Source organism: Halichoerus grypus, chromosome 11 (assembly GCF_964656455.1).
Source record: "Halichoerus grypus chromosome 11, mHalGry1.hap1.1, whole genome shotgun sequence".
Lineage (NCBI taxonomy): Eukaryota > Metazoa > Chordata > Mammalia > Carnivora > Phocidae > Halichoerus > Halichoerus grypus.
In genome coordinates, this window is record NC_135722.1 from 106,583,181 (window position 1) to 106,609,330 (window position 26,150).

The 26,150-nt window shown below is 40.5% G+C and overlaps 1 protein-coding gene and 1 long non-coding RNA gene across 4 annotated transcripts in view; one reads left to right on the forward strand and one right to left on the reverse strand.

Moving 5' to 3' along the window:
- LOC118520106 (uncharacterized) overlaps window positions 1-26,150 on the forward strand; it is a 108,150-nt gene that overhangs the window by 14,029 nt on the left and 67,971 nt on the right. The gene's annotated exons all lie outside the window — the stretch shown is intronic.
- ELMOD1 (ELMO domain containing 1) overlaps window positions 10,955-26,150 on the reverse strand; it is a 44,497-nt gene continuing 29,301 nt past the window's right edge. For all 3 annotated transcript variants that reach the window (XM_036067859.2, XM_078059063.1, XM_036067857.1), the window contains 3 exons: window positions 23,699-23,749; window positions 21,859-21,992; window positions 10,955-12,362 (listed from right to left, as the gene is read on the reverse strand). In XM_036067859.2, coding sequence (XP_035923752.1) covers window positions 12,190-12,362; window positions 21,859-21,992; window positions 23,699-23,749 — 358 coding nt within the window. In that variant the 3' untranslated portion in view covers window positions 10,955-12,189. The remainder of the gene's footprint in view (window positions 12,363-21,858; window positions 21,993-23,698; window positions 23,750-26,150) is intronic.

The window sequence follows — 26,150 nt, forward strand, 5'->3', positions numbered from 1 at the left end:
CAACATTGAACTGCTCGTCATGCTCTGCCCAGACTGTGCTCTTTTCAGGTTGGTGCCTTTGTTCATGTTGTCCCCATTAGTGGTATCTGCCACAGCACCTGCGACCTAGTGCCAGCCATTCATTGCACTCACCTCAGTGTAGTGTAACGGGCTGTTGATGTGTCTGTCTCCTGACCCGACTTGCAGGCAAGGAACATGTCAGCTTTGTGTCCTGGAGCCCAGCACAGGGTCCTCAATGAGTATTTGCTGATGGATGGATGGACGAATGCAGGATTCCCTAGCTCTCTGGTTGCACAGGAAAGGAAAACCGAACATTTCTTAGAGGAGTATTCCCCCTGTGTAACAGGACCATACGCAAATCTGCAGTGGGGTATGTGGTGCTGCTGAGTGGGAGAAATAAAGAATATTCAGGGTCAAACAGTGAGATGAAAACGAATATGGTCACTTGTGCTGAAACTGTCATTCCTGGTAGCCGTGATAATAACAAGACATAAATATTCATGGTGCCATTATTCAGACACATATGAAGTGTTGGCAGAGGATGTGCTGTCTGGAATTTTTGTTTCAGTGCCTGAAATTATTACTGACAAAAATTTTTTTAAAGAGGAAAAACCAACAAACTAGTGGTCTCAGAGCCAGTGAGATAATGAGAACTTCTCAAGGTAATGTCTTTGTGAAAAGAGGGGCCTTCCTGGCCAGTACCAGCCCAGGGGCCTGCCATCTGACAAGGCTTTTACTGGGAGTATTTATTAGGCTTGGCTCTCACTTCTATGGCAACCTGGGCCTGTGACTTAAGACCCTCCCCTCTTTCCTGCCAAAGAATATGTACATATGTTTAGATTTCTGAAGCTTTTCTTTCTCAGAGTGTTATATTATTATTTAGATAGAAACAGTTATTGCTTCCTTTATAGATACCGTGCGAATGCATGGAAGAAAATCTGGAAAACATAGATGTGTATAAAATAAAAACCGCTTCTGCCATCCAAAGGTAACCATTTTGGTATATTTTCTTTCAGTTCCTTTTCTGAAAAACAGCATCTGAATGCTGACCTGGGGGACATAGCATAGGGTGGTGTCATGGAGACCTGCACTGAGCCAGAGAACAGGGTTGGAGGCATATCCTTGTTGGTTTCTACCTGGGAAGTTCTGAGTAGGTCACTCAACTTTTCCTTGCCTCAGTTTCCTTATTTGTAAAGTGTGGATTAAAACTGTATTCCACAGAGTGAGTCTAAGAATTAAGAGGTGATGAATATGAAGCACCAGACTCAGGGAGTAGCATGGAGTTGGTGGCCAGTGATTGGCGGCTCTTTCTAGTAGCTTTAGTATTAATAACTTAAGTTATCCTGTCCCAGAAGTCTCCCCATGTTCCTCCCTGTCCTCATCCTTACATCTACCAGTCACCAAATGCTGTTGATTTTACTTGTTTCGTGCTACTCAAATCTGTCCCCTCCTCTCTGCGGGGAGGAGATCCTCAAATATACCGCTCCCCCCCCCCCCGCCCCCCGTCTCTGCTTTGGTTCAGGCCCTCAGAATTTCTTGCTTGGGCATCACAGTTTTATTTGCTTCTTTTCCTGCTGCCTTCGAAACCATTTTCCATGCAGCAAGCAGAGAGCAGTCTTAAGTGTAAATGACCATATCACAGCCCTGCCATGGTCACGGGGTTGCCATGTTTACCTGTGTGTGTGTGTGTGGTTCATGGAGAGTGAGAAAGTGTATGTGTGCGTGCGTGTGTGTGTGTGTGTGTGTGTGTGTGTGTGTGGATTCTGAGGGTGAGGGAAGGAGTTCTGTGCTTTAGCTCCAGAAGAAGTGTGGAGAGGGTAGAAAGGTGTCTGAAATCCCCTGTGCTCTTGAGACCCCTCTGATGGGGGAGGGGAGTTGGGGCCAGAGTCTGAAGGCACTGTCTTCTTAAGCACTTTTGGTGATACTATAGCTACAAGCAGTGTTGCTGGAGAGATCTGGTGACCAGGGGGCTCTGAATTATTTGTCATGATATGTGCACCAGAGCTGCAGTGTCAGCTGCCAAAGCAGCAGTGGAGCCAGGAGGCTGAGCTGCCCAGCAGATCCGTGGGGGGCAGTGGCCTCCGGGCGGGCTCCAGCCTCCTGCCAAGGCCAAGCCTCCCTCTCGGTGGTTTGTGGGAAAACCCATCTGGATGCATGGGTATTCCTAGACCTTTAAGGCAAGCTTTTGAAAGAGAGCTCTTTGTTCCTGTAGATGAGCAGCCCTGGTGTGCCACACCCTTCATGACTGGGCCTTGCTTTTGTCTTTGGCTTCTGCTTCCTTTCTAGTTAGGTACCAGGGAGTACTCCGTGCTCACACTGCTCTGAGCTAATGGTGTTTCCTGGGTGGATCGTTTATGTCTCCGTGCTTTGGTACCTGGTCAGGATTCAGTCCCAACTGTGAATAACAGGGAATTAAAGAACAGCCTAAATCACATAGTTTATTTTACTTTCACATAAAAGTCTGGGCAAGACAGTCTAGGGCTAATAGGTCTGCCGGGGTCCTCAGGGACTTAGGCTACTTCCAGCTTACCACTCTGACATCCCTAGGATGCAGCACTTGTATTTATGATCCAGGATGGCAAATATCACATCTAGTTTATAGCAGCAGGACGAACCAAGAAATAAGTAAAGGGGCAGAGGGTACAATCTGCATTTCTTTAATGGAATATTCTTAGAAGCTTCCCACAAAACTCCTACTTAGAAGATATTAGCCAGAATTAATCAAGTGATCATACCTAGCTGCGAGGGAAGACAGAGAATGTAAGTCTTTACTTTGGGGTAGCCAAAATTAGGGGTTTCAATCACTATGAGAGATGGGTCACTCAGATATTGGGGAATTACTGGCAGTCTCTGCTGTATCTAGAAATTCCTACTCATCTTTTGAGTACAATGGTTCAGCTCCTCTGGAAAATAATTTGGCTGTTTCTTATGAAATTAAATGTGCATTGCAGCCCATGTGTCCATTGATAGATGAATGGATAAGGAAGGTATGGTGTACATATATATATAATGGAATGTTAGCCATAAAAAGGAATGAAATCTTAACATTTGCAACGACATGGGTGGAGAGTATAATGCTAAATGAGGTAAGTTAGTCAGAAAAAGACAAATACTATATAATTTCACTTATATGTGGAATTTGAGAAACAAAACAAATGAACAAAGGAAAAGAGAGAGACACATACACAAAGCAAGAAACAGACTCTTAACTACAGAGAACTAACTGATGGTTACCAGAGGGGAGGTTGGTGGGAGGATGGGTGAAATAAGTGATGGAGATTATTTTCACATAAAAATAGGCACACTATGGGGTGCCTGGGTGGCTCAGTCGTTAAGCGTCTGCCTTTGGCTCAGGTCATGATCCCAGGGTCCTGGGATCGAGTCCCGCATTGGGCTCCCTGCTCAGTGGGAAGCCTGCTTCTCCCTCTCCCACTCCCCCTGCTTGTGTTCCCTCTCTCACTGTGTCTCTCTCTGTCAAATAAATAAATAAAATCTTTAAAAAAAAAAAGGCACACTAATATTCAGAGCAACTTTTATTTGTAATAGCCAAAAACTTGAAACATTTCAAATATGCTTCAACAGATGAATGGTTAAAGAAACTGGTATGGTTAGTTGATGGAACACTACTCAGTAATAAAAAGGAATAAACTATTGCTAAAGGAAAAAACGTGGATGGATCTTAAGGAATTATGCTGAGTGAAAAAGCTAATCAGAAAAGGTTACATACCGTATGATTCCATTTATAAAACATTATTGAAATGACCAGATGATAGAGATGGAAAACAGATTAGTGGTTGTCAGTGCTTACCGACTGGGGTGGGGGAGGAAGGTGGGTGTGCTTATAGAAGGGCTGCCCAAGGCATCCTTATGGTGATTGAAATGTTCTGAACATTGTGGTGTCAATTACAGAAGTGTACACACAGGATCAAAGTGCATAGAACAGAACTCTCACAAATTAGTACATATGACACTGATGAAATCTGAGGTGGATTGTATCGGTGTTGGTTTCCTGGTTGTGATACTGTGCTATAGTTATGCAAGATGCTACCACTGGGGGGAAATGGATGAAGGGTGTATGGCATCTTCCCATATCATTCCTTACAACTGCATGTGGTAAGACGTACAGTTATCTTAAAAAGTTTGATTAAAAAATGCTTTCAGAAGCTGGGAAAGTAAACAAAATTAATGTAATTAAAACATATTAATCCATAAAAAAAGAAACCCACAGCAAGTTAATGGCATTTTAGATGAATCCTGTTTAGATGATCCATGTATCCTGCTGCAAATAGTAATAATTTTTACAAAAGAGAAACCGTCACATTTGTGTAGCATATTCATACATGTTAATTCATTTTATATTTAAATAGAGTCAGGAACACCAGTATAAGCAAGGAAAAGACCTAAAGCCAGGAAATTGGCTTTGTGGCTTATGATAAGGATGAGCGTAACCCCAAAAGTAGCAGTTTCATAAGGACATTTAAATAGCTTTCTTATAATTGACTAGTATTTTAAATTGGTTTAAACTTGCCATTTTTATTCTAGATCATGAGAAAAGATTAGATTGTTATAAGTCAGGTGAGATTCTTTATAGTTTATTTAAGACTGGCTCCATCTTGTTCTGCAAATGTTTGGTTCTCTTTTTAAAAAAATTTCTTTAAGTTTTTGTTTGTTTAGAGAGACAGAGAGGAGTGGAAACGGACAGAGGGAGAGAGAGAGAGAGAGAGAGAGAGAGAATCTTAAGTCGGCTGCACGCCCAGTGCAAAGCCCAAGGCAGGGCTCTGTCTCATGACCGTGAGATCATGACCTAAGCCGAAATCAAGAGTTGGACTCTTAACTGACTGAGCTACCCCACATCCCTTTTTAAAAATTCTTTTAAAATTTATTTTTATATTTATTTTAAATAATTTTTATTTAAATTTCAGTTAACATACTGGGTAATATTAGTTTCAGGTGTACAATATAGTGATTCACCACTTCATACATCACCTGGTGCTCATCACAAGTGCACTCCTTGGTTCTCTCTTAGAATAGGGTCAGGACACTGGGGTGGCAGAGTTGCATTATTCTGATTCTTATCCTCTTGCTGCTTCCAAGCTTCTGGGTTTGCTCTCAGAAGCACATGCCTCAGACTTCAAATGACTTCTCTGGATAGTTGCTAAGTTGCAACTGGATGATTTCTGTTCAGTGAGGGGAAGACTTTGGCTAATATGTGAAGACTCTGTTTGCTTTCTCCAGCATGTAAGAGGCTGGCCACTCTGACAGATAACTTTGAGAACAAAACTCTGAGAATGGCCTTCAGTGAGAGTATGCATCTGGGGCAGCACCAGCTTTGCCTTCTCAAGAAGCATTGGGTGGAAGGGCAGGCCATCCTCCTGTGTCCAAGCTGATGTCTTAGTCGGTTTGGGCTGCTGTAACAAAAATCCCATAGGCTGGGTGGCTTAAACAACAATTTATTTCTCATAGTTCTGGAAGCTGGGAAGTCCATGATTGAGGTACCAGCAGATCCAGTGTCTGGTGAGGGCACTCTTCTTGGTCTGCTGGATGGCCACCCTCCTATTGTACCGTCAGGGAGAGAGAGGAAGAGAGAGAGAGAAAGAGAAGAGAGATTCTCATGTCTCTTCCTATCCACGAAGCCTCATGACCTAATCACTCCCAAAGGCCCCACCTCCTAAGACCATCACAGTGGGGTTAGGATTTCAGCATATGAAGGGGACACAGTGTACTGAGGGACACAGATATCCAGTCCCTCACAGCCCTCCTCTTCCACGTTGACTCCTGTCTGCACTTGGAAGAGGATGACAACAGAACATGTAGTCCTTCTTTGCTCCAGAGAAAGCTGTGGGAAAACAAAGGGGATGTTTGATTGATTTCTAAACCATTAACAGTTGAGGTGTAGTCTTTGTCAGGTTTCAGTGGAGAGTGACAGGATCAATACCCTCTAGAGCAGTGTTTGTCAAAAGTGCACATGAACCGGCTGAGGAGAGTGTTACATGATTCTTGTTCAGTAGGTCTGGGGAGGGGTTGCAGTGATTCATTTCCTTTTTTTTTTAAGATTTTATTAATTAGAGAACGAGCAGGAGAAAGGCAGAGGGGGAGAGAGAGACAGAGGGAGAAGCAGGCTCCCTGCTGAGCAGGGAGCCCGATGCGGGACTCGATCCCAGGACCCTGGGATCATGACCTGAGCCGAAGGCCGACGTTTCACCAACTGAGTCACCCAGGCGCTCAGCGACGATTCATTTCTAGCAGTGCTCCTGCCGCTGGCCCAAGGACCACATCTGACAAGAAGGTGCTGTTTAGACGATGAGGTCTGTGAGACCAAGGACACTGTCTTGTTTCCCATTTTATCCCCAGTCTTGGCATGATGCCTGGCACAAAGTGAGTGCTCAATAAATATTTGCTGAATTGAATTAATGGGGGACACTGGCTACAAGGACAAATTTTATAGCTTTTCTGTTAGAGTAAGCTCATAGCCAAAAACCAAATGGATAAAATACCAACCGTAATTAAACATGTGTTTAACCAGTACTTTGGAGTTTCCCAAGCACTTTAATTAATGAGAGCTTATTTGATTTTACTCTTAACAATAATCGTCTGAAGAGGAGCTGTCATTATTATTTTTCTGTTACGGATGATAAAAGCGAAGTCACAGAGGGCAGGTCACTGGCCTAAAGAAGGCTAGAAGCAGGTACGCTGCAATGTGGGTCTTCTGACTGCCAGTTTTCCCTGCTGTACTTTGCAGAAATAGTAAAAACTTGACCAAAAGCAGATTATTTAACTTTTAGTATCATATACCGAGAGGCTGCTGATGTCCCTATTCCTTGTTAATTGCTACACACTTGGCATAGAAGAGCTAATATATCTAAAATGTAAGTGTATGTGGGTGTGATATGATGAGATTTGTCAAAAAAGAACTCACAAACTCTCTTTGGGCTGCCTGACCAAACTATCTGTGCCTGAAGGCTCTTTTCTCTCCCTTCAGAAGGGGTTGCATCTGCTTACCTTTCATTAGGACCAGAGATTTCCTTCCCCAGGGCAACGTCCCGCACATCCCATGGTCTGCAGGGGCAGGGCAGCTGGCAGCCAGATCCAGACTGCCTGGGTACAAAGTGATCCTGTCAGATCACCACCTCCCCCATGGTTGCTTTCAGGCTTGCCCTAAAAGAAGGGAGGACAACAGGGGGATCGGGATTCTTCACCCCCACTCAGACCTACAGTGTGTCTAGCGTAGCACACAGGCCCTGGTATGCCTTGGGACATGGGATGCACTCATATCTTGTTTCCTCTTGCTAATCCTTGATTTAGAAATATTCCTAATAAAGTCTATTCCAAGACCCATGCCTTTCAATGCTGTGGAATGCATCTGAGCTATTGTTATGGTAGGTGGCAGTCTTAAAGGGACCTCCCTTAACCCACCTTGCATGATGGAGGGGGTTCAACTGTTGCTTTACAAGCTGAAGCTCAGCTTTCTCTTCTCTTTGCCACATACATACATTTATTTATCTATCTATCTATCTATCTATCTATCTATTTATTTATTTATTTATTTGAGAGAGAGAGAGAGCCCACTTACATGAGTAGGGGGAATAGCAGAGGAAAAGAGAGAATCTCAAGCGGACTCCGTGCTGAGTGCAGAGCCTGATGCGGGGCTTGATATCATGACCCTGAGATCATGACCTGAGCAGAAACCAAGAGTTGGACGCTTACCCAACCGAGCCAGCCAGGTGCCCCACCATAAACTTTTCATCTATGGCCTCTTTTGCAAAGCAGACCACAGTGCCAGGTACACAATAGATAAAATAATAGGAAGGTACTAAGTCAACATTTTATTTTTTGTAATCCTGCCCTGCCCTCTCTCCTAAGCATCTGTGTGAGCATATTGCATGGAGGAACCTCACTGAAGTTCCCACAGGGGAGCCTGGAGGTGGTGTGCAGGCTTCATGACTCTTGGGGGAGACAGAGATCAGGAGAGAGAGCTCACAGTCCTGTAAAAATTGTTCTTTGTGTATCAAGAAAGAAATTCTAACCAAAAATGGGAGAAGTCCTGAGGGACAGTATGGCAGCATTTGTGATCTGCAGTGTATGAATTCATCCTAAAGACACCTGAGCAAGAACTGTTTTTACATATATATTATCACTTGGGAGGTAGGTTGTATACTTAAGTTTATAATCTACCCTGGGCAATAGAGAATAATTCGTTAGGGAGACAGCATGATTACAAGTCAGGGATTAAGGCCCTGGGTTCAAGATCTAGCTGTGCCACTTACTACTACTACTTTTTTGTACCTCTTGACCACCTTTACCCTACCACCTGCTCTGGCAACCACAATATGTATCTGTGAGTTCAGGCTTTTTTTTAGATTCCACATATAAGTGAGATCATAAGGTATTTGCTTTTCTGTCTGACTTACTTCACTTAGCATAATGCCCTCAGGTTCCATCCATGTTGTCACAAATGTCAGAATTTCCTTCTTTTTTTGGCTGAATAATATTCCATTGTGTGTGTGTGTGTGTGTGTGTGTGTAAAATATATGAATAAAGAAAACATGGCATATATATATATATTCATCATTCGATGGACACTTGTTTTCATGTCTTGGCTATTTTAAGTAATGCTCTAGTGAACTTGGGTTTGCGGATATCTTTTTGAGTTAGTGTTTTCATTTCCTTTGAATAAATACCCAGAAATGGAATTGCTGGATCATAGAGTAGTTCTATTTTTAATTTTTTGAGGATCCTCCACACTGTTTTCCAGAGTGGCTGCCCCAGTTTGCATTCCCACCCACGGTGCACCTGGGTTCCCTTTTCTCCACATCTTCAACATTTTGCTGTGTGAGGTGATATTTTGTTTTCTTGAGACCCATGGCAATATACTTGATTCTCTAAGCCTGTTTGTCTAGAAAAAGAAGGAAGCAATTTCACTTTGTATGTTGTTGAGGAGATGAACTAATACAAATAAAGGCTAGCATGGTCCTGGCACATAGCATCAGCACTCACTAAATGTTCACTCTTGAAATGGAAACCATACTAGAATCTCTGTCATTCTAGGACTTGATGTTATACTTGATTCTGCTTTTCTGCCATTTTGTTTCCAGATTAGAGCAGTTACTTCAAGCTCCCTGAAGAGTTAGAAGCATTGCTTTGATAGAGTATGTCACCGTGGCTCAAAGTTTCCTAGGTATGGCTATGGACCTAGCTGACACTTTTTTTTTTCCTGTCCCCTTTTCCTTCTATTTCTCATGCCTGATCCCCACACTTTACCAACTTGGGTCTGCTCCTGATATTTCTTCGGTTTGGATCTGGCCCCATCTGTTTACAGATCAAGCTAATTTAGGGCCATGGAGTATGATTGCTGGGTTTTGTTTCCCTACTGCTTTCTATAAATAAGCCTAGCCTATTCATGTGAGCTTCTCAGATGAAGCTTGTGCCTCTTGATGGGTCTTTAAGATGTTGGGTAATATCCTAGATATCAAAATATCTGTATCCCTGTGATATACTTCTGCCAGAGGCTTGAATGTGAAAAAATCAGGTTGCATTTGTCTGAGTTGTGGGTAGACAGTCCCTACTTAATGTCTGACATCTCAGTTTTCTTATACTGTCCCAGTTCACGCCGTTGTCCTGAAGAAATTATTAACAGCATCCTCTTTTTCTCTCAAAAGTGTCGTGAGCTTTGGAAGATATATTGTAAGGTCATCCTACATTTTGGGATAGATAGGTATTTAAGTTTTGTTTCAAGTGGAAAAGATGGTGGGTTATCAGGCAAAAACTATTTTTTCAGTTACAATAATAAGAACTGTGATAAGGAAAGTCAAATGGAAGTCATAATTTTCAAAAATGGTGCTTCAAAGAGTTTTCTTTTTGTGGTACAAACCGGAATGTGTTTATCATAGCAAGCAGTGTTTTGGAAAACTTGTGAGAGGCTTGCTACATAATTTACATTTTAAGTGGTCAACCCTTGTTCGGCGGAATAAGGATAAGCAAGCTAAGAATGCTCAAGAGGAAAACGCATACACATCACACATTTTTTTATGCTTTTGAAACCTTCTTCTCTTCTTTTTCTCACCTCACCTCCGGTTACTGGGTAGAACGCATCTTTCACAAAGAGGTGTGAACGAGAAGTCTAATAATACTCAGAACTGGAAGGAGCTGGCAGTTTGCGCATCCTAAAATTGTGCAGCCATGTTAGGGTACAACAGAGAGAGATGCAAGGAGCTGGGAGGGAAAACTCCCGACTTTGTTACCATCAACTGTGTCTACCTGAGCAGAAGAGACATGAGCTGGTGTAAATGCCACATACTATCAAGCCGCGGCAGTGACACGGGGCCCTGGTGGGGAGCAGGAGACGGACGCACACGTGGCTGACAAAGGCTGTAGTGAAGTGGAGAGCTGTCCGCACGCTCAGCAGCTGCAGCTGCGGCGCACGCTCACGGCTCCCGGGACGGGCCACTTAGCGGGTTCACACATCCTCACCCTGGAGAGGAATCTGTATTCTTGTCATTCCTCACGATACACATCACGCGTTCATCAACTCCTTCCCTTCTCCATTCTGTCGAAGGGCACAGGGCCGTAAGAGTTGCAATGCAGAATGCTGCCACCTGGTACGCAGCTGAGAGAGAAAGTATGCACAGTCCCCAAGGAGCTAGAAGGGACAAGGAAACAAAAGGCAGCTTCATGTTGCCTTTATCATTGTCTAGCTGTAGATAAACCAGGCTTTATAGGAAGTTACAAAGAAGAAGCTGGATCTTACTCTTTCAATTAAAGCACCATCAGGCCTCAACATTAAATAAAAGAAGTCTGTCAGACATGACACACTCTAATTTACACCTGGTTACTCTGAATGATGGCATGATTTATATTCAGCTCTAGGTCGTCTGTCTTTGACACTCTACCCACTCATATATTTGCATATTCAGAATCTGTACAAGCACAAAAATATTAAAATGAAATCCACTATACGTTACAGTAGAATGACATGTAATTTATTCATATAACTGACAGTTAGGCAGGACCCAGACTTCATTTAAATAAGCAAGTGATCACACAAATGTCTAATAATACTAAAATTGATAGTCAGAAGGTATAAAATACCATGGGTATGAAATGCCATGGTAAATACTATTCAACAGACTACAATCATAATTCCAAACTAAATCATGATTTTTAAAATGATTTTTAGCAGATTTGGAATGATTTGATGTTTTTTCCCTTCCAAGCAATTTACTTTTTTCACTGATACAAGACAAGGTCATTATTTTCAAGAAATATTACAGAAGGACACAGCTTAGATCCCTCTCTTGCAACACATTTTCTTGCAAATTGTTTTTTGATATAACCTCTTGACATTGAAAACAAACCAGTCAGCACTCAGTTCCCCAAGCAAAGATGCTTGGATCAGAACAGTGCCAGGGTGTAACTCTGAGTTCAGCAAGAGGCAGGCAGTGAAAAACCTTTTGCAGCTTTTGAAGTATGCATACTTCTTTTCTGAGGCTCCAGGCATCATAAACATATTTAGGCATCCAAGCCAGTAAAATTATGGGAATAAAATTATTTGGTATCCATATGACTATGACACAGTTGCAGCTGGGGGAAGTTACAATATAATTCTGCGGTTCTTCAAACAAAAACAGCACCTACCTAAATCTGCTTCTTGTAAGCCTTGTTACATTTTCACGAGGCGCGGCTGTGTTTGCAGGAATGGTTTGGCTTATCATGTGTCTGTCTGTATTGTTTGAAAGTCATACACTTTAGTGGAGTGAGATCCAAGCGTGAACCTGGCCTGAAGAGCTAGCAGCAGTAGTCATGAAACATATCAGTAAATTAAAAGGCTTTCACAGAACAAGATTCAGCTAAATCTCTTGCATACAAAATACAGCTAGAGAAATACAGTTCTTCAGTGCTGAATTATGAGGGGGAGGAGAACAATCTAAAAAAATAGAAAACTCTCTCCATACCTGGGTGTCAAGGCAAATGTAACACTGCATAATGCCACAATATGAACGGTCACTGGATGACAGATACTCCAGAAACAGTGGTATCTGGGGATCTGGTAATTATGACCAAGAGATGAAAATACTGTACCAGAAGGCATGCATACAATCACTGTGCATTCAGTGTGTGAGCTGGGACCTAAGCAGGATCTAACACGACAATGAGGCAGTGTTCTAGGGTATCCGTTAAAACCAGCGTGGGTGACTACATGTTGATTAAACCTTCTGAGGCAGCAAAGTGTGGGCACAATGCCATGTCTGGGTTCTGCAGCTGTCTTATGATCCTCTTGCGGAATTTCTCCCGCACACGATTGAATTCCATTATGTCCATGGGGTCCTCTTCAATCCAAAACTTATGAAACTCATGCATCAAATAGCCTGTTAGAAATAAGACCGTGATAAGAATGCAGGAGAAAAAAAAAGTCCTTAATTACATTCAAAATCACTGAATGCTGAAAGAGATGTCAGACCAAATGACAGCAACCACGGAGCTCAAAGAAGAGATCAAAATGCAGCAAATATTACTGTTAAAGATTATTCTTTAAAACTAGTGCAGTAGAAGCTACCAATCTGCAAGACTTTTGCAATTGGTCCTGGAATTATTCTTACTCTTCCCAAGGAGGAAGACAAATCAGTTCTGCCATCTCTTGAATATGAATCACATCTGGAACATAATCCGAAAGGCCGACAGTGACTACTTCATCCTTCCCCTCCTGATTAAATTAAAATAATGGTCTGATTTTTCAAAATTACTCCACTCAGCTTTTTTTCTCTTGATATTTGATTTGAGTAAAGTTTTAAATTACTCTGACAGATCAAACAAATGGCTTCTGACAGTCTATTGTGAGACAATTAAAATTGTAAATCAACTCTGAAAAACACAGACTGGTCATTAAACTACATGAAATTGTTAATAAGACCTTCTTGCTCTGAAGCATAATGTTGTATTCAAATACTTCTCTGTCTCAAAAGTGTTATCTATGAATGATCTGGATTGGAAACATTTTTGGAATAAATGTTAAGTATTTGAATCTATTCACTGTGTTCTGTCTCCCCACTGTGCACCCTCCCCCAACCACATTCAGAATTGAAATGTGAATAGTTTTTTAAAAAGACAATAATAGATATTTGTATGTAGTAAACCTATTACAAGCTCAAGTGTCTCATATATTAGAAGCAAAGCATTTAAGGAAATAATTCTAGTTTAAAAAATCGAACATTACAGAAGCTTTTCTTGGTTTTAGCATTAGAAGGAGCAGAATATAGGAGCAAGGATTCTGAAGCTAGAAACCTGGTTTGAATCCTAGCCCTCCCACCTCCACAGGAAGGAGTGAGCAGCAGAAATGATAAGGGGCATGGGGAGAGAATTTGAGAACAAACATTCTCAATGCTAATAGTAAAAAAAAAAATGAATGCCATTTGTTTTTCTAGTAACTAGCTACTTATGAGAAAACCTTTAACATAGGTCTGTAAACATATATTTTAAAATCTTTACCATATCTCACTGTAATACAAAATTAGAAGTGACCTTCCTTCCCACCCCCAACACACTTCCAGATACTGGTCCACTTCCACAAACACACCTGGGTTTCTCATTCATTACACTGTTAAATATGCTTATACATTTTTAAGTATATGGTCTCTCTACAACTACAGGAAGAAAGGTAGTAAGGAGAGAGAAAACTTATTTTACTTTTTTGGGGGTTTGACCATTGCATTTTTTTAGGATTGGATTATCTTTGGGCCCTCCACACATATTAACTGATGTGACTGTTTTTAATATCTCTTGATGGGGACACCCACCAACCCTCACTCACATGCCTCTGGGCCACACTCCAGGGCCCACTGCCACTGTTACGGGCACCTGATAACGTCAGGGAAGCCCCAGATCACAGGTATCAGCAATCCCAGGAGCTGTCCAGTCCATCTCTGCTCTATCTGGTGCTGGGAGTCCCGGAGGCAGCTTCCAGCCTTGAGCTCTTCTTGTGACAGCACTGACATTAACCTGTCCCATGGATGAAGAACCTGATTCTTAAGGATTTTTCCTCACACTGGGCCAAAATCTGTTACCCTGTATTTCTTGGAACAAATTCAGTCCTTCTCCAACTCAGGTAATTGAAGTGTCTCTTGTGCCCTGAGCTTCTCCCTTTTCCAGGTTAAGCATCCCTGTTTCTCCTCACCATTTTTCACGTGCCATGACTGGGAATCTGTTTACTATTCTGCTGGGTTTAGTGCACACCAAGAGGAAGTGGTTCCCCTTAATCTCAGTACCTTATTCAACCAAAAGAATTCAATCATCTGTCCATTTCAGTGACTGGGCAAACTCCTAAAGTATCCCACGAATGCTATGGGGTACTTTTTTAAAAATGCAGACCTCCCATCCCAGATTCAGCTGCAGTGCAGTAAGATGAATCTCAGGTCACTAAAATTTGAGATCCATTGCTCTAAAAGATGCCCTCTTTTTAAGTTCCCTTGGCTTTTTCCTAAATATTATATTTTTATGTTTTAAGTGAAATCTATGACTACTTATAATTTCTTCTTCCTGTGCTATATAAAATACATAATTTTCCTGACTTGGCCTCTCAGCTCAAATAAACACATCTGAGCTGTTTTGTATATAGAGTCAGGCTTCTAATACTAATTCATAATACTATGAATTAAAATCATACATGATGAGTTAAAAGAATCTCATTATTATCTCATGAGTGATAAGGTCTTTACTCTTATTGACAATAATGAACAGGTACTGTGAAAATTATCTTTTAATGAAGAATTCACTTTTGCATCATATGTATAAAAATACTCTTCTACAGTGTGCTTGTATGCTGGCAACTCACTCGAATGGTGATCTAGTGTGGTGCAGAGTGTTAAAAGAATGCAGATCCATTTGGTTTCCTCATTTTTCCACCTTACATGCAATTACAGAAAAACATTTTGAAAGGGTTAAAAGGTAGGCAAGAAAAAAAAAAAAGGCAAGGATAAGACTAGGGGTGGGGTGGTTAACAATCTGACACTATTCTCAGGATCCCTCCTCTTAAGGGTACAAAAGTGAAGCTGTAAAGCTTGCAGATTCTCTCTATCCTACCAGGAAAATACAGATTGTATAACATGATTTTAATCAAAATGCAGAAATGGTGGCTTGGCTTCCAGGGTACATTTATAATTATAATACTCCACTCATTTTTATAACATTACAGAGTGTTCATTTATCCACTTGGTCAATTGATCAGTTGGCTCATCTGCCAGTTAACAAATATGCAGCAGATACAAGAAAAAGGTAGAGTTCCTGGGCTCCCCAATTCTCTTGTCTCTTGGGGAGAGACACCCAGGTAGACAATTTCAGCCAATGATTTAGTAGCTAAGGAAGCTAACAAGATGGCGTGGAAAGTAGAGGGAGGAAACAGAGGCCAGGCTATTGCTTATAGTCTCTTAATTCTTTGTGGAGTGGGTAGTGTAGATGTATCTTCATTTAACAGATGAGGACATGGGGCTTAGAAAAGATATTTGAATAGCGTACAGTTACACCATATAGCTGGAAGCTGGAAGCGAGAACCCGAAATCAGCTGACTTTTCACCACTGTACCTGCTGCCTTTCCTAGTGTATTCTCTTTCCCTGGTTCTTATTCTTACTGAATAGTCCCTTCTTCTGAAGGTCAAAGGAAAGATCATTCTTTTTCCTCTTCTGATCATTATACTTCCCTTGTGCTCACTACACCTTGCCTTACTTCATTTCAGTGGAACTGTATGTTCCGTGGGGCTTTAGATGGAATGCAGTTTTTGTAGCACACTGCCTTGGCAGTGCAGTATTCACTGAGTAATACTATAAAGTCAGAATGATAGAGCCATTAGTTTCTTACATTTTTTCACCTAGATGAAATACCTGTTTAGAATACTAATTTGGCTTTCCAACCCAAGCCTGCAGTGTATTTGTTGTTGCTTGAATGTATCTTAGTTTTGCTTCACTGCATTCAGTTAGTAGACAGCAGAGACATAAGCAAGGACACAGGTAATTGCAAGAATATTACAGAGGAAACGTGCAGAACTGATCATGTCTGATAGAGGAACAGTGAATTCAGGGCATGGTTTGCTTCCTCTGGAGAGGCATGAGTCCCTCTGCTTACACCCCAATTATTGGGGGATTGCTGCTCTTTCTAAAACCTGGTGAGGGCCTTGGGAAATAAGTAACCCTATTGCATGCTACTCACCTGGGCTAGGGTTGTCTTGAAAGCCTATCCATTCAGGGCCAAGGCTAAATTTTCCATGAGGAACTACACTTCCTTTCTTCCACAAAAGACATTATCCAATATTTTAGCTTCCCATCCATCCATCCATCCATCCAATCATCCAACAAATATTTACTGAGTACTTACTCTGTATCAGGCTCTATGCTGAGGTAGTGAATACAAACAACAAAATGCCTGTCTTTAAATGTCAATTCCTATGATTCTAATTTTGATTTTCTCCTGCCAGAGCTCCCACACTGTGTGGCTCTGATTTTCTCCTCAATGCTCATGCATCCCAAATCTGCCCTTGGAATTCCTCAGAGCTCCAGGGCCTTCCATTGGAATGTCTACTATTTAGCTACATGTGGATTTCCCAAAAGGAACTCACCCCCAGTATGCCTGAAACTAAAACTCATTCTATTTTCCCTCAAAACTGCTTCCCTAAAAAGCATGGTAAATATAGAATAGGGTACGTACAAGGGGTAGGGAAGCAAAGCAAGGGGACTTATTTATCTACTGTTGATGTTCTTTTTTTTTTATTATGTTATGTTTATCACCATACATTACATCATTAGTTCTTGATGTGGTGTTCCATGATTCATTGTTTGTGTATAATACCCAGTGCTCCATGCAGTATGTGCCCTCTTTAATACCCATCACCAGGCTAACCTATCCCCCACCCACCTCCCCTCTAGAACCCTCCATTTGTTTCTTAGAGTCCATAGTCTCTCATGGTTCCTCTCTCCCTCCGATTTCCCCCCCTTCATTTTTCCCTTCCTGCTATCTTCTTCTTCTTTTTTTTTTTCTAACATGTAATGTATTATTTGTTTCAGAGGTACAGGTCTGTGATTCAACAGTCTTACATAATTCACAGCGCTCACCATAGCACATACCCTCCCCGATGTCTATCACCCAGCCACCCCATCCCTCCCACCCCACCCCCCACTCCAGCAACCCTCAGTTTGTTTCCTGAGATTAAGAATTCCTCATATCAGTGAGATCATATGATACATGTCTTTCTCTGATTGACTTATTTTGCTCAGCATAATACCCTCCAGTTCCATCCACATCGTTGGAAATGGCAAGATTTCATTCCTTTTAATGGATGCATAATATTCCATTGTATATATATACCACATCTTCTTTATCCATTCATCCGTCGATGGACATCTGGGCTCTTTCCATAGTTTGGCTATTGTGGACATTGCTGCTATAAACATCGGGGTGCACGTACTGTTGATGTTCTTTCAAATGGTTTACAAAGCTCTTCAAGATAAGTGCCCCTCACCTCCCCATCCCTGCTCTTATTATTGTCAGCTCTATCACCTGCCTCCTCAAACCCTATGCTCTGATTCTTGAGTCCACCATGTTCTTTGTCTTGTGGCCTTTGCTGTGCCACCCCCTGTGGCTGGACCACTCAGCCACCATTTCTTGATTTCCTGCCACTCATCCCTCAGGTCTCATGGAAAGTGGCATTTGCTTTGGGAAGTTTTCCTCGACTCCCAGACTGAGTGAGCTGTGCCAGTCATAAGACTTTTCAGTTTTTAAAAACAGTACATTTACTTCCCAATTACAAAATTCTTCCACTATGTTTTAATTATTTTTTTAGATGCACAGAACCTGATCTGTAGTAAAACTTCAATATCTGTCAGAAGTGGTCAAAGTGAATATAATCATCTAGTTGTCAAAGTAGGAGCTATAATCACATATGTAAGGGACTTTAATTTTCCATTTTTAACAAGTTATAAGGTATATGTATTCTTAAATTTGCTCTTCATTTTTATCTTAAGTTATACATGCACATAGTTTATAGAGTCTCATAGTTTAACAAGTCTTGTTACAAAAAACCACAAAACCAGCAGCACCTCCTGCCTTAATTATTGCTTCCTTAAAGGAACATATCAATTCTTGTGCTGATTCTTCTGATTATCGACCTCCATAGCTCTATATAACATGATTGCCATTGCTTGATTTTTTGGACTTCCTTTATAAGAAGATGAAGATTTAGCTCCCTTTCACCCATTCCAACCACATTATCACATGTTTTCTAACAATTTTCTTTGTGCTGTATTACCAACTGCCCTCTCTGTTTATTTGCTTAGTTTTCACCCACTGGACTCTAAGCTATGCCAGCATCTTTGCAGTGTATTCAAACAGTAGATATTCCATCAATTTCATATTCTTCAAAGAGTCTCTACCAGAGCCTCCGACCTGCTAAAATCTAGATTTATTATTCTCATCCTGCTGCACAGATACCACCTTGGGCTTTCCCTTCACCTTCATCCTTGAAGATTCTCTTCACTTGGTTCCTGTGATAGATTTCCTGCTCTCTGGACCCCACGTATTCCTTTCAGGATTACTCTCTTTATGAAAACATACCCTTCAGGATCTTCCTAATAATGGTACAAGGAGGTAAAATGTTTAAGACCTTGCATTTAAAAAATATCTTTATTGTTCTCTCACACTTAATTGGGAAGTTAGCCTGGGTATAGAAATCTAAATTGAAATCATATGCCCTTAGATTTTAAAAAATATTCTCTTAAATTTTTGAATACATTATTCCACTGTCTTCTAGAATACAATGTTGCTGTTGAGAATTCCAGTGTCATCTTGATTCCCAATTCTTCATGTGGCAGCTTTGGAAACTTTTAGAATCATCTCTTTCTGATGTCATAAAATTTCATAGTGATATGGACCTTGGGTATGAATCTATTTTAATCTGTTATGCTGGTGCTTACTAGTTTAAATATGAAAACTCATCCTTTAGTTCTGGAAATTTTTCTTGATTTACGTCTTTGATTCCCTCCCTTTAGTGTCATTGTTCTATTTCTGGAAATTCCATTTTTATATATGACTTCTAAAATGGTCCTTTATTATCTTGACTTTTATTTTCTATTTTTCATCTATACTTTTTGTTCTACTTTATGGGAGTGTTTTCAGCTTTATCTTCTAATCCTTTTTGGTGTTTAATTTTTGCTATTTGATTTTTAATTTCTAAGAGCACTCTTTTGTCTTCTGAATGTTCTTTCTGTAGCACCTTGTTCTTGTTTCATAATTACAATTTCTTAATTCCTTGGGGATACTAATGATACATAGTTTTGAAGTTTTTCTCTCCCTGCATGGTTTCTATTTCCTTCTAGTGGCTTTATTTCTGCTTGTTTGGACTCTTTCATGCTTGAGGCTTTCATTACTGTTCTTGTTATCTAGTACTGCTTATGAAATTATTCCAAAATCCAGTGGCTTAAAACAACCATTTTAATACACTCATGAATTCAGTGGATTAGGAATTCAGAAAGGGCATAAGAGGGATTATTCCACAATGTCTGGGGTCTCAACTGGAGTCTCCACTCAATGTCTGAAGACCTGAAGGGTGTGGTGACTTGATAGCTGGTGGCACGAATCACGTGGAGGTATCTTCACATGTTTGTGGGGACACTAGCTATCAGCTGGGACCTCATCTGGAGCTGTCAGTGAAATCACCTACATATGGCTACGCCATATGTCCTAGACTTCCTCACAGCATGTAGAGATCAGATCCGTTACATGGGGCTCATGCCTTCAAAAGCAGCTCGGTCCCTGAGAACCAGGCAAAAACCTCTTCTAGCATAGTTTTGGAAGGCACATAGTGTCAATTCTGCTATATTCTACTGGCCAGCCAACTGGTCAGCCCAGATTCAAGGGGTAAGAGGAACAAATAAACCCTAGCTCTTAATGGAAGGAGTGTCAAAGAATTTGAGGACATGTTTTTAACTAAGACATCTGATAATCCTTGGCTGTCTTAATATTTTTTACTAAATAAAAAGCCAGGGACTAAAAGCTTATTGGAAGCTCTGGGCATGTAAGTAGGGCTTTTTGAGAGTGAGCATGACTGTAGAGTGCTATGGCTGGGTTGTTTCACTGGGGAAACCCAGAGGTCAGCATCTTCAGCTGTTTTCTGTCGGGCTGCTCCGATAACCCAGAGAAGGCCCTGTCAGCCTCGTGACTGGCTGCCGAGGTCAGAGGAGTGGGGGAGAAGCCGCCTGCATGACTCAGTGCCCATCATCACTTTCAGTGTGGTTTGCCCACAGCTGTACCTGATTCTCATCAGACCAGAGACATGTTATTTTTAACTCTCTAGAGAATAATCCACCAGCCTCTCCTGGGGGGCAGGGAAGGACAGAAGCTGTGTCCTAGGGAAGGGGATTTGGGCCTCTAAGAGTTTCTTAACATATTTTCAAGCAGTCTTGCTGTTTTTGATCCTGCCTTCAGCCCTATTTCCAGAGACACCTAATGGTGCCAATTCCTGAACCTTCTGGGAGGTCCCATGGAATAAATCAGGTTGCTTCTTACTTTTCCACACTGCCTATTTGGGATTTGCTTCCTCAGGACTACTAAATCAGTTATCACGTCACCTGTTTTTCAGCTTCCAAAATGAGGTTTTTCCTGCCTTGTTCCTGATTTTTCCTGTCCTTGTGGGTTTATGCTTTCTTGGAAAAATCCTTTTACGTTAACTTTAGTGAAATTTCAAAAGGAGCATAATGCATGCATTAATTATGCCATCTCTAACCAGAAGTCCTGATTAAGCAGACACTAAAAAAGACAAAATCCTAGATAACATAATCACTATTAATTTAGGAGTTTAGATAAAAGAAATTGCTGTTAACTCTGTCACATTGTAAAAATGAAGTGGGGAACAGTATTCCCCAGAGTGGATTTGGGATGAACAGCTGTGTCTTAACCATAGTTAGAGTGGCAGACCTGCTCAGCAAATTAACAGAAGAGCTGAAAAAGTTTAAAAGAGAAGAAAAACTTTGAAATTTTCTTAGAAAATTTCTAAGAAAGTCTGGGTACAAGGCCCTCAGAGCAGTAAGCATGGTTTAAATGGTTTAAATGACATTTCTCCTTTAAATTGCCTGGATTGCTTAGTGACTTGGAACATCTTTCCACGTTCCTCCAAACCAGTTTGTGTCTGGCCCACAAGGGTCACAATGACATTCAGATTTTAGGATTCTCTCTCTAAGAATAGAAAACACTGTCCCAGGACTCTGTCATAGAGTCTCGGTTTTTATCTTCTGAAACCTCAGTGTCCCTGCAAACCCAAAGGATGGCCCTCATTAGTACTTCCTTCTGTAGCGGTACTAGTGGTAGCAGGGAGATAATGCCATGGAGCTCCACCGCCATCAGCACCACCCACTACACCGACATCTCCTCTTTCTGATGCTCACTGAGCACTAACTAGGGAGCGAGCTCCTTAGAACTTCTTACCCATGATCTCACTTTGTCTTCATAGCAACTCTATGAGGAAAGGACTCATCTTATACCTGACATAACCAAGGCTTAGAGAGGTTGGTAAACATAGATCTGGGAATCAACTCGGGCTGCCTTCCGAGCCTGCACTCTCGAGTGCTATGCCATGCTGCATCAGAGGGAGAGAGATACCCAGACCAGAAGTTGATAGAGTGGATATTATGCAAGAGCTGGGAAAGAGAAAAATCCACAATGCCTGAAAATATTACTCGAGGTTTCTGAATGAGAAAACAACAACAAAATCAAAACCAAAGGGGAAGTTCAAAGATCCCAAAGCAGCCACATTGCAAAGATCTCTCAGCTTTGCCCCTTGCATAGAATGTTCCATAGTAACTGTATTGATAATTCAGCAACAGGACACTTACAGAATGTTTGCTGGAAATGAGACAGTGTTGGAGCTTCTGGGGCGATGTTGTAGAAGTGAGTTTTTAGAGCTCCGCTCACCAGTAGATTATATGCCAGATCAGTTATATTGATGCCCACAATTGCAAATGAGTACCTGCAAAGTGCAAACCACAAAACCAACTGCATGTCACATAAGCATTTAAAAATAATCTGATTTTTAAATTGCTGCTAAATTATCAGAGTGGCAGGTTGCCATTCCCTTTCTACCCAATCTTTACCCTGAATGTTGTAACTTACTAGAAAATGCCCGTAATGTAACCAAGGGAATTAAGAGTCGATATGCTTTGATTTGGTAATTCTATTTCCAAATATATGAGAGAAAAAAAAATCAGAAACAAAGAGCTTTATATTCAAGGATACTCATTATAGCATTATTTATAATGGCAAAGACATGGGAACTATTCAGATATTCTAAAAAAAGATGACTGGTGAAATAAATTATGGCAATCTCATATTACAGCCAACAAATACTGTATTCCTAAAGACTATTTAAGTTGGAAACATTATGTATGAAACAAGCTACGTTTTATTACATGCTCACACATGTGCACAAAAAGAGGGCAAGAATGAAGTGCCCCCAAATATTACTATGCTATGTTAGAGGAATAATATAGGGGTGATTTTTTTTGTTTCCTTTCCTGCATTTTCTATATTTTCCATAATAAGTCATATATTACTTTTAAAATGAGGCAAAATTTAAGTATCTTGACACTCAGGGTATATTTCCTAGTTCCTTTTCTACATGGCTACCAAAAATTAAATGGAAGGGCGCCTGGGTGGCTCAGTTGTTAAGCGTCTGCCTTCGGCTCAGGTCATGATCCCAGGGTCCTGGGATCGAGCCCCACGTCGGGCTCCCTGTTCGGAGGGAAGCCTGCTTCTCCCTCCCCCACTCCCCCTGCTTGTGCTCCTGCTCTTGCTATTTGTCTCTCTCTCTGTCAAATAAATAAATAAATAAAAATATTTAAAAAACAAAAAACAAAAATTAAATGGAATTGAGGTCTTAAGTCTGTGGGAAATATAAATCCAGCACATAAAAAAAAGGAGTCTCCATTCAGAAATATTTTTGAATGAAATGGGGCATTAAAAAAAAAACTAATAAAGTAAATGTATAATCTAATAGCCTGATACTTGATAAAAATCCTTAAAAAAAACCCTACCAGATACACTTATTATTTATTTATTTATATTATTATTTTTTAAAGATTTTATTTATTTATTTGACAGAGAGAGACACAGTGAGAGAGGGAACACAAGCTGGGGGAGTGGGAGAGGGAGAAGCAGGCTTCCCGCGGAGCAGGGAGCCCGATGCGGGGCTCGATCCCAGGACCCTGGGATCATGACCTGAGCGGAAGGCAGACGCTTAACGGCTGAGCCACCCAGGTGCCCCTACACTTATTTTTTTTTTTAAGTAGGCTCCACACCCAGCATGGAGCACAATGCAGGGCCTGAACTCATAACCCTGAGATCAAGACCAGAGCTGAGATCGAGTCGGATGCCTAACCAACTAAGCCACCCTACCCTACCAAGTATAATTCTAAATGATGATTTCTGAAAATCATTTCCATATAGTTATAACTTTGTAAAGATTGTCAGTTGGTCAAAGGCAAAGTACTACCATAGAATCACCCAAATAAATCCAAAAACATATAAACAGATTCTTTTAAAAGTTCAACTGGATTATATATTTCCATTAGGACATTTTTCATCTTTGTCATCTTTTACAGTGTTCTTAGGACATTTTTTTTTTTCCCTGGTTCTGGTTCTGATTGACAGCCTTTATATATGAAATCCCACACTCACCCAATTGCTTTATCCATCCTTTTCTTCTCCCATTCTGCTTTGCTGAATTTGCTGAATGAATGAATAAAGAAATAAGATTTAATCTCTAATTGGTACTTTTCTCTTTTAATGTTTATATTAAAACTACTGACTAGATGCAGAGATGTCTGTAACTCAGTTCTCAAACACTAATCAATTTAAATTTTATCAATTAAAAATCCACAGTAAAATTTATGTGGAGCTCAGAAATGGGATTATTTAAAGCCCTGCTACTTATCCCTTATTCCCTTTAGTGCAGCAGTGAGAGACAGTCCTTAAGGTGAAACACTAAAGTACTTTTTTATGAAATCATCGATTATCAAACAATACTTTCTCCATGGGGTATGTCTCTTCTAACCAGATGCTCCCTTGCTCTCTCATAATTCCCCACCGCATCTCCTTTGGTTTTATTTCCTGGCATTTATCCTATTCATTCTTATTTGTGATGTCTGGCTCACCGTAGGTGCCCAATTGAATAAAGTAGTGAACTAGTGAAAGGAATGAAGGCAGGGAGAGAGGAAGGAAGGATATATAGGTTTTAAAAACTCTGTTTTCACAAGTCCTATGGCATTTCCTCTGTCTAAGCTAAGACAGCTAAACCACAGCAGTCCCATTTTGATCCATTTTATAATTTGAGCTTCTGAATAAGACTTTGTAGAAAGGGGTCTATCATAGAAGTATTCTGAAAATACTGCCGTGCATTCTTTTACTTTGTGGACTTGCAAGTCCTTCCCATTCTCCCCCCCCCCCCCCCCCCCCCCCCCCCCCCCCCCCGCTCCATACTGTCAATGTTTTGTAAACAGAAACCATGTTCCACTCCTCTCTGGCTAATGTAATCCTCATTTTACACTAAAAAATGTGGTTAGCATTTGAACTAAATAACATTTTAAAACTACTGTTATGAACATTTAGCTTCCATCTAACTAGGGTTCTCTATAATACGTTGCACACACTACATTAAAAGACCCATGTGATACACACAGCACAAGACCACAAAAACATGATACAAAATTGCTATTTAACTATATGTACTTTCTACTCTGTAAATGACTAGTTGTAATTCAAAGTAACTGCCTTTCATTCATGTTAAAATATGCCACCTCTTTTTAAAGTGTAACTGCCTACAAACCAGCCAACCAACCAGCCAAAAAGGCATTAGATTTTTACTTAGAAGACTCATATCTGAACTAAACTGAGTTAGGGATGAAATTTAAGAAACTTTAAATAAACAGATTTATAAGCATCTATTTTCTCTTAACAAAGCTTTAAAAATACATAGTGTCTCAGTATTTGTTAAGTGAAGTCTTTTTCTGCATTGGAAATAAAAGAAAAGGCCAAATGACCTCCACTCATTTAATCACTTACAGGATATCCTGGACCAAATAGAATGAATCCCTTTCTTCAAGAAACACACAGCAGTAACAACAACAAACTTGTTGCAAAATTCTCTTAAACTTGAGTGTACTTATGTCCCTCAGGCTACTCTAGGACTTAACAGATGGAGGTTTACAAGAGCAATACAGCAATGTATAATGCTTGCTGTTGGGTGGACAGGAGAGTTTCCTTAGTATACACTGCTGCTCAGCACCTGAAGTATTCAGGGCCTGGCAGAACCTACGCTGCTAGCACAGGTGATCAAGATATACTTATTTTAGACATTGGTGAAGGACAGTAGCATTTTCAAAACATTCTGATTTGTGTTTACTAACATTTACCATCAATATGAAGTGATTAATATTTGAAGTTCAAATACTACTCAGTTTTATGGTGGCTTGAGGAACACAGCATGGTGGCTTTATCTATAAGCCCCCCCCCCACACATGGTAGTCTCTTCTTAAATAAGAGTATTCACACATAAACTATCAAATATATCCTCTCTGATGGTTGACACAAGAAATAAAACTACAAAGCCTAGCTTTGAGAATGGCTCACAGCTAAAATTTATCATCCTGATTAATCAAAAAAATATTCACTTCCCAATGACCATGGAGGATTCATGTGTTTTTCTGATGTTCTTCCAGGAATACCTGAGTATAGACATGGACTCCCCAGACAATTTTAATTGGAGGAAGTTCAGAGTCTCTACATTACAGAAATATGCAATTCAGAAAATGCAGTTAAAAATTAAATTAAAATAGCTTGGTTTTAACCAGGTTTTATATATATATATATATATCTATCTCAAGAAAGAGCTAAATGATTTTACTGTTTTTCTCAAATAAAAAGGTAAAAAAATGAAAATGTAATCTTATAAATAAAAGAGTATAAATACAAATTTAGAAAGTATAGTGTAATTTAATGAACCTTAGCCAAATGAAGCTTGAATAATAGTAAGGTGGCGGGAGCAAAGGTAACCTGTTTCTGAATTTTGAGAATGGTATGATAAAATTTTGGGTTGATTTATTAAATATGAACACTAACAAGGAACTTGGCA